This window comes from Taeniopygia guttata, chromosome 16 (genome assembly GCF_048771995.1).
Source record: "Taeniopygia guttata chromosome 16, bTaeGut7.mat, whole genome shotgun sequence".
In the NCBI taxonomy this organism is placed as follows: Eukaryota; Metazoa; Chordata; class Aves; order Passeriformes; family Estrildidae; genus Taeniopygia; species Taeniopygia guttata.
This window is the reverse complement of record NC_133041.1, coordinates 4,238,447-4,253,225: the sequence shown is the minus strand read 5'-3', so window position 1 is coordinate 4,253,225 and position 14,779 is coordinate 4,238,447. Positions and strand designations below refer to the sequence as shown.

Genomic DNA, 14,779 nt, shown 5'->3' with positions numbered 1-14,779 from the left:
GGGCACACCTGAGATCACCTGAGCACACCTGAGGGTCACCTGGGGGTCACCTGAGCTCACCTGGGGTCACCTGGGGAATTTGGGAGGGGTTTGAAAGGGAAATTTGGGGTTTTAATGGGGAAATTTGGGAGTCCAGAGTGGCTTTAGTACTAAAAACGGGATGGAAATGCCACCTGGGGGCACCTGAGCTCACCTGAGCTCACCTGGGGGTCACCTGGGGGTCACCTGGGGAATTTGGGAGGGGTTTGAAAGGGAAATTTGGAGATTTAAGGGGAAATTTGGGGGTCCAGGGGGGCCTTGGTGCTGCGGGGGAGGGGCACAGGAGTTACCTGGGGGTACCTGAGAGCATCTGAACACACCTGAGCACATCTGGGGGTCACCTGGGGGTCACCTGGGGAATTTGGGAGGGGTTTGAAAGGGAAATTTGGGGATTTAATGGGGAAATTTGGGAGTTCAGGGGGGCCTTGATGGTAAAAATGGATGGAGAAGTCACCTGGGGGTTACCTGGGGGCACCTGAACACACCTGAGATCACCTGGGGGTCACCTGAGCTCACCTGAGAGATGTGGGAAGCGTTTGAAAGGGAAATTTGGGGGTTTAAAAGGGAAATTCGGGGTCACCTGAGCTCACCTGGGGGCACCTGAGCTCACCTGGGCTCACCTGAGCTCACCTGAGCTCACCTGGGGGTCACCTGAGCTCACCTGAGAGACGTGGGAGGGGTTTGAAAGGGAAATTTGGGGGTCCAGGGGGGTCTTGATGATCAAAAATGGATGGAGATGTCACCTGCGGGTTACCTGAGCTCACCTGAGCTCACCTGAGTTACGTGGGAGGGGTTTGAAAGGGAAATTTGGGGGTTTAATGGGGAAATTTGGGGATTTAAAGGGGAAATTTGGGGTCACCTGGGGGTACCTGAGAGCACCTGAGCACACCTGAGATCATCTGAGCTCACCTGGGGAATTTGGGAGGGGTTTGAAAGGGAAATTTGGGGGTCCAGGGAGGCCTTGGTGCTGCGGGGGAGGGGCACAGGGGTTACCTGGGGGTACCTGAGATCACCTGAGCACACCTGAGCTCACCTGAGCTCACCTGGGGAATTTGGGAGGGGTTTGAAAGGGAAATTTGGGGATTTGAAAGCGAAATTTGGGGGTTTAAAAGGGAAATTTGGGGTCACCTGAGCTCACCTGGGGGTACCTGGGCACACCTGAGATCACCTGAGCACACCTGAGGGTCACCTGGGGGTCACCTGAGCTCACCTGGGGTCACCTGGGGAATTTGGGAGGGGTTTGAAAGGGAAATTTGGGGTTTTAATGGGGAAATTTGGGAGTCCAGAGTGGCTTTAGTACTAAAAACGGGATGGAAATGCCACCTGGGGGCACCTGAGCTCACCTGAGCTCACCTGGGGGTCACCTGGGGGTCACCTGGGGAATTTGGGAGGGGTTTGAAAGGGAAATTTGGAGATTTAAGGGGAAATTTGGGGGTCCAGGGGGGCCTTGGTGCTGCGGGGGAGGGGCACAGGAGTTACCTGGGGGTACCTGAGAGCATCTGAACACACCTGAGCACATCTGGGGGTCACCTGGGGGTCACCTGGGGAATTTGGGAGGGGTTTGAAAGGGAAATTTGGGGATTTAATGGGGAAATTTGGGAGTTCAGGGGGGCCTTGATGGTAAAAATGGATGGAGAAGTCACCTGGGGGTTACCTGGGGGCACCTGAACACACCTGAGATCACCTGGGGGTCACCTGAGCTCACCTGAGAGATGTGGGAAGCGTTTGAAAGGGAAATTTGGGGGTTTAAAAGGGAAATTCGGGGTCACCTGAGCTCACCTGGGGGCACCTGAGCTCACCTGGGCTCACCTGAGCTCACCTGAGCTCACCTGGGGGTCACCTGAGCTCACCTGAGAGACGTGGGAGGGGTTTGAAAGGGAAATTTGGGGGTCCAGGGGGGTCTTGATGATCAAAAATGGATGGAGATGTCACCTGCGGGTTACCTGAGCTCACCTGAGCTCACCTGAGTTACGTGGGAGGGGTTTGAAAGGGAAATTTGGGGATTTAAAGGGGAAATTTGGGGTCACCTGGGGGTACCTGAGAGCACCTGAGCACACCTGAGATCATCTGAGCTCACCTGGGGAATTTGGGAGGGGTTTGAAAGGGAAATTTGGGGGTCCAGGGAGGCCTTGGTGCTGCGGGGGAGGGGCACAGGGGTTACCTGGGGGTACCTGAGATCACCTGAGCACACCTGAGCTCACCTGAGCTCACCTGGGGAATTTGGGAGGGGTTTGAAAGGGAAATTTGGGGATTTGAAAGCGAAATTTGGGGGTTTAAAAGGGAAATTTGGGGTCACCTGAGCTCACCTGGGGGTACCTGGGCACACCTGAGATCACCTGAGCACACCTGAGGGTCACCTGGGGGTCACCTGAGCTCACCTGGGGTCACCTGGGGAATTTGGGAGGGGTTTGAAAGGGAAATTTGGGGTTTTAATGGGGAAATTTGGGAGTCCAGAGTGGCTTTAGTACTAAAAACGGGATGGAAATGCCACCTGGGGGCACCTGAGCTCACCTGAGCTCACCTGGGGGTCACCTGGGGGTCACCTGGGGAATTTGGGAGGGGTTTGAAAGGGAAATTTGGAGATTTAAGGGGAAATTTGGGGGTCCAGGGGGGCCTTGGTGCTGCGGGGGAGGGGCACAGGAGTTACCTGGGGGTACCTGAGAGCATCTGAACACACCTGAGCACATCTGGGGGTCACCTGGGGGTCACCTGGGGAATTTGGGAGGGGTTTGAAAGGGAAATTTGGGGGTTTAATGGGGAAATTTGGGGGTTAAAAAGGGAAATTTGGGGGTCCAGGGGGGCCTTGATGGTCAAAAACAGATGGAGAAGTCACCTGGGGGTTACCTGAGCTCACCTGGGGATCACCTGAGCTCACCTGAGCACACCTGGGGAATCTGGGGCGGGTTTGAAAGGGAAATTTGGGTGTTGAAAGGGAAATTTGGGGATTTAAGGGGAAATTTGGGGGTCCAGGGGAGCCTTGGTGGTAAAAATGGGACACAAAAATCACCTGAGATCACCTGAGCTCACCTGAGCTCACCTGAACTCACCTGGGGAATTTGGGAGGGGTTTGAAAGGGAAATTTGGGGATTTAAAGGGAAATTTGGGGGTCCAGGGGGGCCTTGGTGCTGCGGGGGAGGGGCACAGGGGTTACCTGGGGGTACCTGAGCTCACCTGAGCACACCTGGGGGTAACCTGAGCTCACCTGGGGAATTTGGGAGGGGTTTGAAAGGGAAATTTGGGGGTTTAATGGGGAAATTTGGGGATCCAGGGGGGCCTTGATGGTAAAAATGGGACACAAAAACCACCTGGGGGTCACCTGAGCTCACCTGGGGGTTACCTGGGGGCACCTGAGCTCACCTGGGGAATCTGGGAGGGGTTTGAAAGGGAAATTTGGGGATTTAAGGGGAAATTTGGGGGTCCAGGAGAATCTTGATGGTCAAAAACAGATGGAGAAGTCACCTGGGGGTCACCTGAGGTCACCTGAGCTCACCTGGGGGTCACCTGGGGGTTACCTGGGGGTCACCTGGGCTCACCTGAGCTCACCTGAGGGCAAAGACGGAAAACCCGCAGGAATTCTGGACAAATTCGGGAGGAAATTTGGGGATTTGAAGGGATTTAAGAGAGAATTTGGGGCATTTCTTGGGGTCCCAGGTGTGCCCAGGTGTGCCCAGGTGTGCTCTCACCTGCCCTGACCCATGACGTCATCAGAGACCTCAAACAGGTGAATTTTGGGTGGATTTGGATGGAATTTCATGGAATTTGGGTAGATTTTCATGGGAAATTCGGGACTTTGGGCTGCCAGGTGTGCCCAGGTGTGCCCAGGTGTGCCCAGGTGTGCCCTCACCTGGCCTGACCCATGACATCATCAGAGACCTCCAACAGGTGAATTTTGGGTGGATTTTGATGAAATTTCATGGAATTTGGGCAGATTTTCATGGGAAATTTGCAATTTTTGGGGTTCCCAGGTGTGCCCAGGTGTGCCCAGGTGTGCCCAGGTGTGCCCAGGTGTGCCCTCACCTGGCCTGGCCCATGGCACCATCAGAAACCTCCAACAGGTGAATTTTGGGTGAATTTGGGTGGAATTTTGTGATATTTGGGCAGTTTTTCATGGGATTTTCGGGATTTTTGGGGTTCCCAGGTGTGCCCAGGTGTGCCCAGGTGTGCCCAGGTGTGCCCCTCACCTGGCCTGACCCATGACATCACCAGAGGCCTCAAACAGGTGAATTTTGGGTGGATTTGGGCGGAATTTTGTGCAATTTGGGTAGATTTTCATGGGATTTGGGGCTGCCAGGTGTGCCCAGGTGTGCCCAGGTGTGCCCAGGTGTGCCCCTCACCTGGCCAAACCCATGACATCATCAGAGACCTCGAACAGGTGAATTTTGGGTGGATTTGGGTGGAATTTTGACAGAATTTCATGGAATTTGGGTAGATTTTCATGGGATTTTCGGGATTTTTGAGCTCCCAGGTGTGCCCAGGTGTGCCCAGGTGTGCCCAGGTGTGCCCTCACCTGGCCTGGCCCATGAAGTCGTCGTAGAGGAAGCGCTGGCGCTTGGACAGGCGGCACCTGAGCACGTGCTCGTACTTCTTGGGCATCTGCTTCTCCACGTCCACCTTCAGCCGGCGCAGCAGGAACGGCCGCAGCACCTGCCAGGTGGGCACAGGTGGGCACAGGTGGGCACAGGTGTGACCAGGTGTGACCAGGTGTGTCCAGGTGTGACCCAGCACATCCCAGGCATGCCCAGGTTAGTCCTGGCATGTCCCAGGTGTGCACAGGTGTGCCCAGAGTGTCACAGGTGTGACCCAGGTGTGCCCAGGTGTGTCCCAGGTGTGCCCAGGTGTGTCCCAGATGTGCCCCAGGTGTGCCCCACATGTGCCCAGGTGTAACCCAGAATGTCCCAGGTGTGTACAGGTGTGCCCAGGTGTTCCCCAGGTGTGACCCAGCATGTCCCAGGTGTGCCCACAGTGTCACAGGTGTGCCCAGGTGTGCCCAGGTGTGCCACAGGTGTGTCCCAGGTGTGCCCACAGTGTCCCAGGTGTGCCCAGGTGTGCCCAGGTGTGACCCAGGTGGGCAAGGGTGGGCACAGGTGTGACCCAGGTGGGCACAGAGTGTCACAGGTGTGCCCCAGGTGTGTCCTGGAATGTCCCAGGTGTGCCCAGGTGTGCCCAGGTGTGCCCAGGTGAGTGCCCAGGTGTGCCCAGGTGTGTCCAGGTGTGTCCCAGCATGTCCTGGCGTGCCCAGGTGTGTACAGGTGTGTGCCAGGTGTGCCCAGGTGTGACCCAGCATGTCCCAGGTGTGCCCACGTGTGCCCACAGTGTCACCTGAGTGCCCCAGGTGTGCCCAGATGTGCCCCAGGTGTGCCCAGGTGTGTCCCAGTATAACCCAATGTAATATAAATGTATATATCCATATCTAGGTGTGTGTACCTGTGCCCAGGTGTGCCCAGGTGTGCCCAGGTGTGCCCCATTGTGTCCCAGGTGTCTCCCAGCACATCCCAGGTGTGCCCAAGTGTGTCTGGGCAGGTCCCAGGTGTGCCCCAGGTGTGTCCTGGCACATCCCAACATGGCCCAGGTGTGTCCAAGTGTGTCCCAGTGTGCCTCAATGTACCCCACGTGTGCCCAGGTGTGCCCCAGGTGTGTCCACAGTGTCACAGGGGCACCCAGGTGTGGTCATAGTGTCACAGGTGTGCCCCAGGTGTGCCCCAGGTGTGCCCAGGTGTGTCCCAGCAAGTCCCAAGTGTGCCCCAGGTGTGACCTGGCATGTTCCAGGTGTGCCCAGGTGTGCCCCAGGTGTGCCCACAGTGTCACAGGTGTGCCCAGGTGTGCCCCAGGTGTGCCCACAGTGTCACAGGTGTGCCCCAGGTGTGCCCGGTGTGCCCAGGTGTGTCCTCCAATGTCCCAGGTGAGACCCAGCATGTCCCAGGTGCATCCAGGTGTGCCCCAGGTGTGCTAAGGTGTGCCCCAGGTGTGCCTAGGTATGCCCAGGTGTGCCCAGCTGTGCCCCAGGTGTGACTTGGCACATCCCAGGTGTGCCCAGGTGTTACCCAGGTGTGCCCACAGTGTTCTAGGTGTGCCCCAGGTGTGCCTACAGTGTCACGGGTGTGTCCCAGAATGTCTCAGGTGTGTCCCAGGTGTGTCTCACCTGTTTCCAGGTGTGCCCAGACCCACCTGGGTGTCCCTGACCCAATCTTTGGGGTTCCCAGGTGTGTTTTCAGTGCCCAAAACCCCATTTTTGCCCCTTTTAACCCCATTTTTGCTCCTTTTAACCCCGTTTTTTTTGCGTTTCCCCCTCCGCAGGTGTGCCCAGGTGTGCCCAGGTGTGTCCAGGTGTGCCCAGAACCACCTGGGTGTCCCTGACCCCATTTTTACTACCCAAAACCCCATTTTTGCCCCTTTTAACCCCATTTTTGCTCCTTTTAACCCCGTTTTTTTTGCGTTTCGCCCTCCCCAGGTGTGCCCAGGTGTGCCCAGGTGTGCCCAGGTGTGACCCAATGTAACCCAATGCAATGTAGGTGTGTGTACCTGTGCCCAGGTGTGCCCAGGTGCATTTTCAGTGCCCAAAATCCCATTTTTGCTCCTTTTAACCCCATTTTTGCTGCTTTTAACCCCGTTTTTTTTGCGTTTCCCCCTCCCCAGGTGTGCCCAGGTGTGCCCAGGTGTGCCCAGGTGCGTTACCTTGTGCAATCTCTTCACCAGGCTCTCGTTGTACTCCTGGCTGCCCTCGATCATGCCGGTCAGGTGTGCCCAGGTGTATCCCAGGTGTATATACCCATATCCAGGTGTGCCCAGGTGTGCCCAGGTGTATCCCAGGTGTATGTACCCATACCCAGGTGTGCCCAGGTGCGTTTTCAGTGCCCAAAACCTCATTTTTGCTCCTTTTAACCCCGTTTTTTTTGCGTTTCACCCTCCCCAGGTGTGCCCAGGTGTGCCCAGCTGTGCCCAGGTGTGCCCAGGTGTATCTCAGGTGTGCCCAGGTGTGTTTTCAGTGCCCAAAATCCCATTTTTGCTCCTTTTAACCCCATTTTTGCTCCTTTTAACCCCGTTTTTTCACATTTTTACCCCGTTTTTTCACATTTTTACCCTCCCCAGGTGTGCCCAGGTGTGCCCAGGTGTGCCCAGGTACCTTGTGCAGCCGTTTCACCAGGCTCTCGTTGTACTCCTGGCTGCCCTCGATCATGCCGGTCAGGGGGTTGTGGAACCACTCGCGGAACTCGCGGTGGGACTGGAAGACGCTCGGCATCAGGAAGTGCATCAGCGACCAGAGCTCCATCAGCGAGTTCTGCAGCGGCGTACCTGTCAGCAGCAGCCGCCGCTGGCTGCAGGTGGGACAGGTGAGACAGGTGAGACAGGTGAGAGAAGCGAGACAGGTGAGACAGGTGAGGCAGGTGAGGCAAAAATCCCCATCAAAAACCGCCTAAAAATCCCCTAAAAAAACCAAATTAAACAGCCCAGGTGTGCCCAGGTGTGCCCAGGTGTGATGCACCACCTGTAGGAGGTGATCCACACCTGGAAGGTGTTGGGCTTGGTCCAGCCCTGACAGGTGAGACAGGTGAGACAGGTGAGGCAAAAATCCCCGCTAAAAACCGCCTAAAAAACCCAAAAATCCTGCCCAAAAACCCCAGAAAACCCAAACTAAAACAGCCCAGGTGTGCCCAGGTGTGCTGAACACCTGAAAGGTGTTGGGGTTGGTCCAACCCTGACAGGTGAGACAGGTAACTCAGGTGAGGCAGGTGAGGCAAAAATCCCCACTAAAAACTGCCTAAAAAACCCCAAAAACCTGCCTGAAACTGCCCAGGTGTGCCCAGGTGTGATGCACACCTGGAAGACATTGGTTTTGGTCCAGCCCTGACAGGTGAGATAAGTGAGACAGGTGAGACAGGTGAGACAGGTACAGACAGGTGAGGCAAAAATCCCCATCAAAAACGGCCTAAAAATCCCCTAAAAAACCCAAATTAAAACAGCCCAGGTGTGCCCAGGTGTGCTCAGGTGTGATGCACACCTGGAAGGTGTTGGGGTTGGTGGGACAGGTGAGACAGGTACGGACAGGTGAGGCAAAAATCCCCACCAAAAACTGCCTAAAAACCCCAAAAAACCCAAATTAAAACAGCCCAGGTGTGCCCAGGTGTGATGCACACGTGGAAGGCGTTGGGCTTCATCCACCTCGACAGGTGAGACAAGTGAGAGAAGTGAGACAGGTAACTCAGGTGAGACAGGTGAGGCAAAAATCCCCACTAAAAACGGCCTAAAAAACCCCTAAAAAACCCAAATTAAAACAGCCCAGGTGTGCCCAGGTGTGATGCACACCTGGAAAGCATTTGGCTTGGTGGGACAGGTGAGACAGGTGAGGCAAAAATCCCCACCAAAAACCACCTAAAAACCCCCAAAAAACCCAAATTAAACAGCCCAGGTGTGCCCAGGTGTGATGCACACCTGGAAAGCATTTGGCTTGGTGAGACAGGTGAGACAGGTCACACAGGTGAGACAGGTGGGACAGGTGAGGCAAAAATCCCCGCTAAAAACGGCCTAAAAATCCCCTAAAAAACCCAAACTAAAACAGCCCAGGTGTGCCCAGGTGTATCCCAGGTGTGCCCAGGTGTGCCCAGGTGTATCCCAGGTAACTCAAGTGTGCCCAGGTGTATCCCAGGTGTACTCCAGGTGTGCCCAGGTGTACCCCAGCTAACTCAGGTGTATCCCAGGTGTGCTCCAGGTGTGCCCCAGCTATCTCAGGCATAACCCAGGTGCACCCAGGTGTATCCCAGGTAACTAATTTGTGCTCCAGGTGTATCCCAGGTGTGCCCAGGTGTGCCCCAGGTGTATCCCAAGTAACTCAGGTGTGCCCAGGTGTACCCCAGGTAACTAATTTGTGCTCCAGGTGTGCCCAGGTGTACCCCAGGTGTGCCCAGGTGTACCCCAGGTAACTCAGGTGTGCTCCAGGTGTATCTCAGGTGCGCCCAGGTGTATCCCAGGTAACTCAGGTGTATCCCAGGTGTACCCCAGGTGTATCCCAGGTGTACCCCAGGTAACTCAGGTGTACTCCAGGTGTATCCCAGGTGTGCCACACCTATCTGAGGCATAGCCCAGGTGTGCCCAGGTAACTCAGGTGCGCACCAGGTGTATCCCAGGTAACTCAGGTGTACCCCAGGTATCCCAGGTGTGCCCAGGTGTATCCCAGCTGTGCCCACGTGCATCCCAGGTAACTCAGGTGTGCTCCAGGTGTACCCCAGGTGCGCCCAGCTGTATCCCAGGTGTATCCCAGGTGTACCCAGGTATACCCCAGGTGTATCCCAGGTGTGCCCAGGCGTATCCTAGGTAAGTCAGGTGTACTCCAGGTGTGCTCAGGTAACTCAGGTGTGGTACAGGTGTGCCCCAGCTATCTCAGGTGTATCCCAGGTGTGCCCAGGTGTATCCCAGCTAACTCAGGTGTGCCCAGGTGTGCTCCAGGTGTATCCCAGCTAACTCAGGTGTGCCCCAGGTGTACCCCAGGTGTATCCCAGGTAACTCCGGTATACCCCAGGTGTGCCCAGGTGTACTCTAGGTGTATTCCAGGTAACTCAGGTGTGCTCCAGGTAACTCAGGTGTGCCCCAGCTATCCCAGGTGTGCTCCAGGTGTATCCCAGCTATCTCAGGTGTACCCCAGGTGTGCCCAGGTGTATCTCAGCTATCCCAGGTGTGCCCAGGTGTACCCCAGCTAACTCAGGTGTATCCCAGCTAACTCAGGTGTATCTCAGGTGTACCCCAGGTGTCCCCCACCTATCTCAGGTGTGCCCAGGTGTATCCCAGGTGTGCCCAGGTGCGCCCAGGTGCGGCTCACCTGTTGAAGTTGAGCAGGGACTGCCAGCGCTGCGATTTGAAGTTTTTGATGTTCTGCGCCTCGTCCAGGATCAGGTACTTCCAGTTCTTCCTGCGGAACGCCTGGTGGTCCTGCAGCACCAGCTTGTAGGAGGTGATGCAGACGTGGAACGCGTTGGGCTTGGTCCAGCCCTGCAGGTGAGACAGGTGAGAAACTCAGGTGAGACAGGTGAGGAAAAAATCCCCACGAAAAACTGCCCAAAAATCCCCTAAAAAACCCAAACTAAAACAGCCCAGGTGTGCCCAGGTGTGATGTACACCTGTAGGAGGTGATGCACACGTGGAACGCGTTGGGCTTGGTCCAGCCCTGCAGGTGAGGCAGGTACGGACAGGTGGGACAGGTGAGGAAAAAATCCCCACCAAAAACCACCTAAAAATCCCCTAAAAAACCTGCCCGAAACAGGCCAGGTGTGCCCAGGTGTGCCCAGGTGTGCCCAGGTGTGCCCAGGTGTGCAGCACCAGCTTGTAGGAGGTGATGCAGACGTGGAAGGCGTTGGGCTTGGTCCAGCCCTGCAGGTGAGACAGGTGAGGCAGGTGAGACAGGTGAGAAATTCAGGTGAGGCCAAAATCCCCATCAAAAACTGCCCAAAAACCCCAAAAAAGCCTAAACTAAAACAGCCCAGGTGTGCCCAGCTGTGATGCACACCTGGAAGGGTTGGGTTTGGTCCAACCCTGCAGGTGAGACAGGTACAGACAGGTGAAACAGGTGAGGAAAAAATCCCCATCAAAAACGGCCTAAAAACCCAAAAATCCTGCCGGAAAAACCCAAACTAAAACAGCCCAGGTGTGCCCAGGTGTGATGCACACCTGGAAGGGGTTGGGCTTGGTCCAGCCGTGACAGGTGAAACAGGTGAGAAACTCAGGTGAGACAGGTGAGGAAAAAATCCCCATCAAAAACTGCCTAAAAACCTGAACTAAAACAGCCCAGGTGTGCCCAGGTGTGCCCAGGTGCCCTCAGGTGTATCACAATGGATCCCAGCTGTGCCCAGGTGTATCTCAGCTGTGCCCAGGTGCCCCTAGGTGTGCCCAGGTGTATCACAATGAATCCCAGGTGCCCCCAGGTGTGCCCAGCTGCGCCCAGGTGCCCGATTCAGGTGCCCCCAGGTGTGCCCAGGTGTGCTCACCTGCCTCTGGCACACCCCAATCCCCTCCAGGTGCCCCCACGTTCCCATAAGTGTATCTCAGGTGCCCCCAGGTGTGCCCAGGTGCCCCCACGTGTGCCCAGGTACCCCCAGGTGTCCCCAGGTGTGCCCAGGTGTCCCCACGTGTGCCCAGGTGTATCTCAGGTGTGCCCAGGTGTGCCCAGGTGTGCCCAGGTGCACTCACCTGTCTCTGACACACCCAAATACCCTCCAGGTGTGCCCAGGTGTATCACAATGGATCCCAGGTGTGCCCAGGTGTGCCAAGGTGTGCTCACCTGCCTCTCACACACCCTATTTCCTCCCCAGGTGCCCCCAGGTGCGCCCAGGTGTATGACAATGGATCCCAGGTGTCCCCAGGTGCCCCCAGGTATGCCCAGGTGCCCCATTCAGGTGCCCCATTCAGATGCCCAGGTGCACTCACCTGTCTGTGACACACCCCAATCCCCCTCCAGGTGCCCCCAGGTGTGCCCAGGTGTCCCCACATGTGCCCAGGTGTCCCCACATGTGCCCAGGTGTATCACAATGGATCCCAGGTGTGCCCAGGTGTGCTCACCTGTGTTTGGCACACCCCAATCTCCTTCAGGTGCCCCCAGGTGTATCTCACAATGGATCCCAGATGTGCCCCAGGTGTGCCCAGGTGCCCCCAGGTGCGCCCAGGTGTATCCCAATGGATCCCAGGTGCCCCCAGGTGCTCCCAGGTGTGCCCAGGTGCCCCCAGGTGTGCCCAAGTGTATCAGAATGGATCCCAGGTGTGCCCAGGTGTATCACAATGAATCCCAGGTGTGCCCAGGTGCCCCCACCTGTGCCCAGGTGTGCCCAGGTGTATCTCAGGTGTGCTGAGGTGCACTCACCTGCCTCTCACAGACCCTGATCCATCCCCAGCTTCCTCCAGGTGTGCCCAAGTGCCCCCAGGTGCCCCATTCAGGTGCCCCCAGGTGCGCCCAGGTGTATCACAATGGATCCCAGGTGCGCCCAGGTGCCCTCAGGTGTGCCCAGGTGTATCCCAGGTGTGCCCAGGATAGCCCAGGTGCCCCCAGGTGCCCCCCAGTGCCCCATTCAGGTGCCCATCCAGGTGCGCTCACCTGTCTCTGACACACCCCAGTCCCCTCCAGGTGCCCGCAGGTGTGCTCACCTGCCTCTCACAGACCCCAAGCCCCATTCAGGTGCCTCCAGGTGTGCCCAGGTATGTATACCTGTGCCCAGGTGTGCCCAGGTGTATCTCAGGTGCTTCCAGCTGCCCCCAGGTGCCCCATTCAGGTGTATCCCAGGTGCCCCCAGGTGCCCCCAGGTGTGCCCAGGTGCGGTCACCTGTCTCTCATGGACCCCGATCCCCTCCAGGTGCCCCATTCAGGTGCGCCAGGTGTGCCCAGGTGTATCACAATGAATCCCAGGTGCCCCCAGGTGTGCCCATTCAGGTGCCCCCAGGTGTGCCCCATTCAGGTGCCTCCAGGTACCCCCAGCTGTGCCCAGGTGTATCCCAATGGATTCCAGGTGTCCCCAGGTGTGCCCATTCAGGTGCCCCATCCAGGTGCCCCCAGGTGTGCCCAGGTGCGCTCACCTGCCTCTGGCACACCCCAATCCCCTCCAGGTGCCCCCAGGTGCCCCATCCAGGTGCCCCCAGGTGTATCTCAGGTGTGCCCAGGTGCGCTCACCTGTCTCTGGCACACCCCAATACCCTCCCCAGGTGTCCCCAGGTGCCTCATTCAGGTGCCCCCAGGTGCCCCCAGGTGTGCCCAGGTGCCCCATTCAGGTACCCCCATTCAGGTGCCCCCATTCAGGTGCCCCTAGGTGTGCCCAGGTACGTTCACCTGTCTCTGACACACCCCAATCCCATTCAGGTGCCCCATCCAGGTGTGCCCCATCCAGGTGCGCTCACCTGTCTCTGACACACCCCAATTCCCTCCAGGTGTGCCCAGGTGAGTGCCCAGGTGTGCCAGGTGCGCTCACCTGTCTCTTGAGGCGCCGCTCCTTCTGGGCCCCGTAGTAGGTGAGGATTTTGAATCCGGGGCACCAGCGCTTGAGCTCCATCTCCCAGTTCAGCATCACCGAGGTGGGCACGATGATCAGGTGCGGGCCCCAGCTACCTGTCCAGGTGAGACCAGGTGAGACACCCAAAAACAGCCTCAGGTGAGCCCCAGGTGAGGCCCCAGCTACCTGCGCAGGTGGGACACAGGTGAGAGACACCCTAAAATACCTCAGGTGAGTCCCAGGTGAGGCCCCAGCTACCTGCGCAGGTGAGCACAGGTGAGACACCCCCTAAAGCACCTCAGGTGCGGGCCCCAGCTACCTGCGCAGGTGAGCACAGGTGAGACACCCCGAAAACAGCCTCAGGTGAGCCCCAGGTGCGGGCCCAGCTACCTGCGCAGGTGAGCACAGGTGAGACACCCCAAAAACAGCCTCAGGTGAGCCCCAGGTGAGGCCCCAGCTACCTGTCCAGGTGAGCACAGGTGAGACACCCCAAAAACAGCCTCAGGTGAGTCCTGGGAACCCCCCAAAGCTCCTCAGGTGAGGCCCCAGCTACCTGCGCAGGTGAGCACAGGTGAGACACCTGAAACTGGGCTCAGGTGAGTCCTGGGAACCCCCCAAAGCTCCTCAGGTGAGTCCCCAGCTACCTGCACAGGTGGGACACAGGTGAGACACCCAAAATGGGCTCAGGTGAGCCCTGGGAACCCCCTAAAGCTCCTCAGGTGAGTCCTGGGAACCCCCTAAAGCTCCTCAGGTGAGTCCTGGGAACCCCCTAAAGCACCTCAGGTGAGTCCTGAGAACCCCCAAACCTGCCCAGGTGTGACTGAGAAGCCCCTAAAGCTCCTCAGGTGAGTCCCAGGTGAGGCCCAGGTGAGTCCCAGGTGAGGCCCCAGGTGAGGCCCCAGCTACCTGCGCAGGTGAGCACAGGTGAGACACCCCAAAAACAGCCTCAGGTGAGTCCTGGGAACCCCCAAACCTGACCAGGTGTGACTGAGAACCCCCAAACCTGCCCAGGTGTGAGTTACAGCCCCCCTAAAGCTCCTCAGGTGAGTCCTGGGAACCCCCTAAAGCTCCTCAGGTGAGCCCCAGGTGAGGCCCCAGCTACCTGCGCAGGTGGGACACAGGTGAGACACCCCCTAAAGCTCCTCAGGTGAGGCCCCAGCTACCTGTCCAGGTGGGCACAGGTGAGACACCCCCTAAAACACCTCAGGTGAGTCCCGGGAACCCCCTAAAGCTCCTCAGGTGAGGCCTCAGCTACCTGTCCAGGTGAGTCACAGGTGAGACACCCCGAAACAGCCTCAGGTGAGCCCCAGGTGAGTCCCAGGTGAGGCCCAGGTGAGGCCCCAGCTACCTGCGCAGGTGGGACACAGGTGAGACACCTGAAACTGGGGTCAGGTGAGTCCTGGGAACACCCTAAAGCTCCTCAGGTGAGCGGTGGAGACTCCCTGAGGTTGCTCAGGTGAGTCTCAGGTGTCTCAGGTGTGCCCAGGTGTGTGTAATGGCACTCAGATGTATCCCAGCCATACTCAGGTGTATCCCAGGTGTACCCAGGTGTGCCCAGGTGTGCCCCACAGGTGTGCCCAGCCATACCCAGGTGTATCCCAGGTGTGCCCAGGTGTGTATAATGGCACTCAGATGTATCCCAGCCATACCCAGGTGTACCCAGGTGTGCCCAGGTGTATCCCAGGTGTATGTAACGACTCTCAGGTGTGCCCAGGTGTGCCCAGGTACCTTTCTCGCAGGCCAGGTGCTCCAGCAGGGAGATGTCTGGATGGTCTTGCCCAGCC

At 57.7% G+C, this 14,779-nt stretch overlaps 1 protein-coding gene across 1 annotated transcript in view; it reads right to left on the bottom strand.

Moving 5' to 3' along the window:
• The window catches only part of SRCAP (Snf2 related CREBBP activator protein), a 110,293-nt gene that overhangs the window by 59,028 nt on the left and 36,486 nt on the right, over positions 1 to 14,779 (bottom strand). Inside the window, exons 17-20 of the mRNA XM_072936391.1 lie at positions 12,975 to 13,111; positions 9,848 to 10,017; positions 7,160 to 7,352; positions 4,547 to 4,683 (exon numbers count right to left, since the gene is read on the bottom strand). Of these exons, the coding sequence (XP_072792492.1) occupies positions 4,547 to 4,683; positions 7,160 to 7,352; positions 9,848 to 10,017; positions 12,975 to 13,111 (637 nt within the window). The remainder of the gene's footprint in view (positions 1 to 4,546; positions 4,684 to 7,159; positions 7,353 to 9,847; positions 10,018 to 12,974; positions 13,112 to 14,779) is intronic.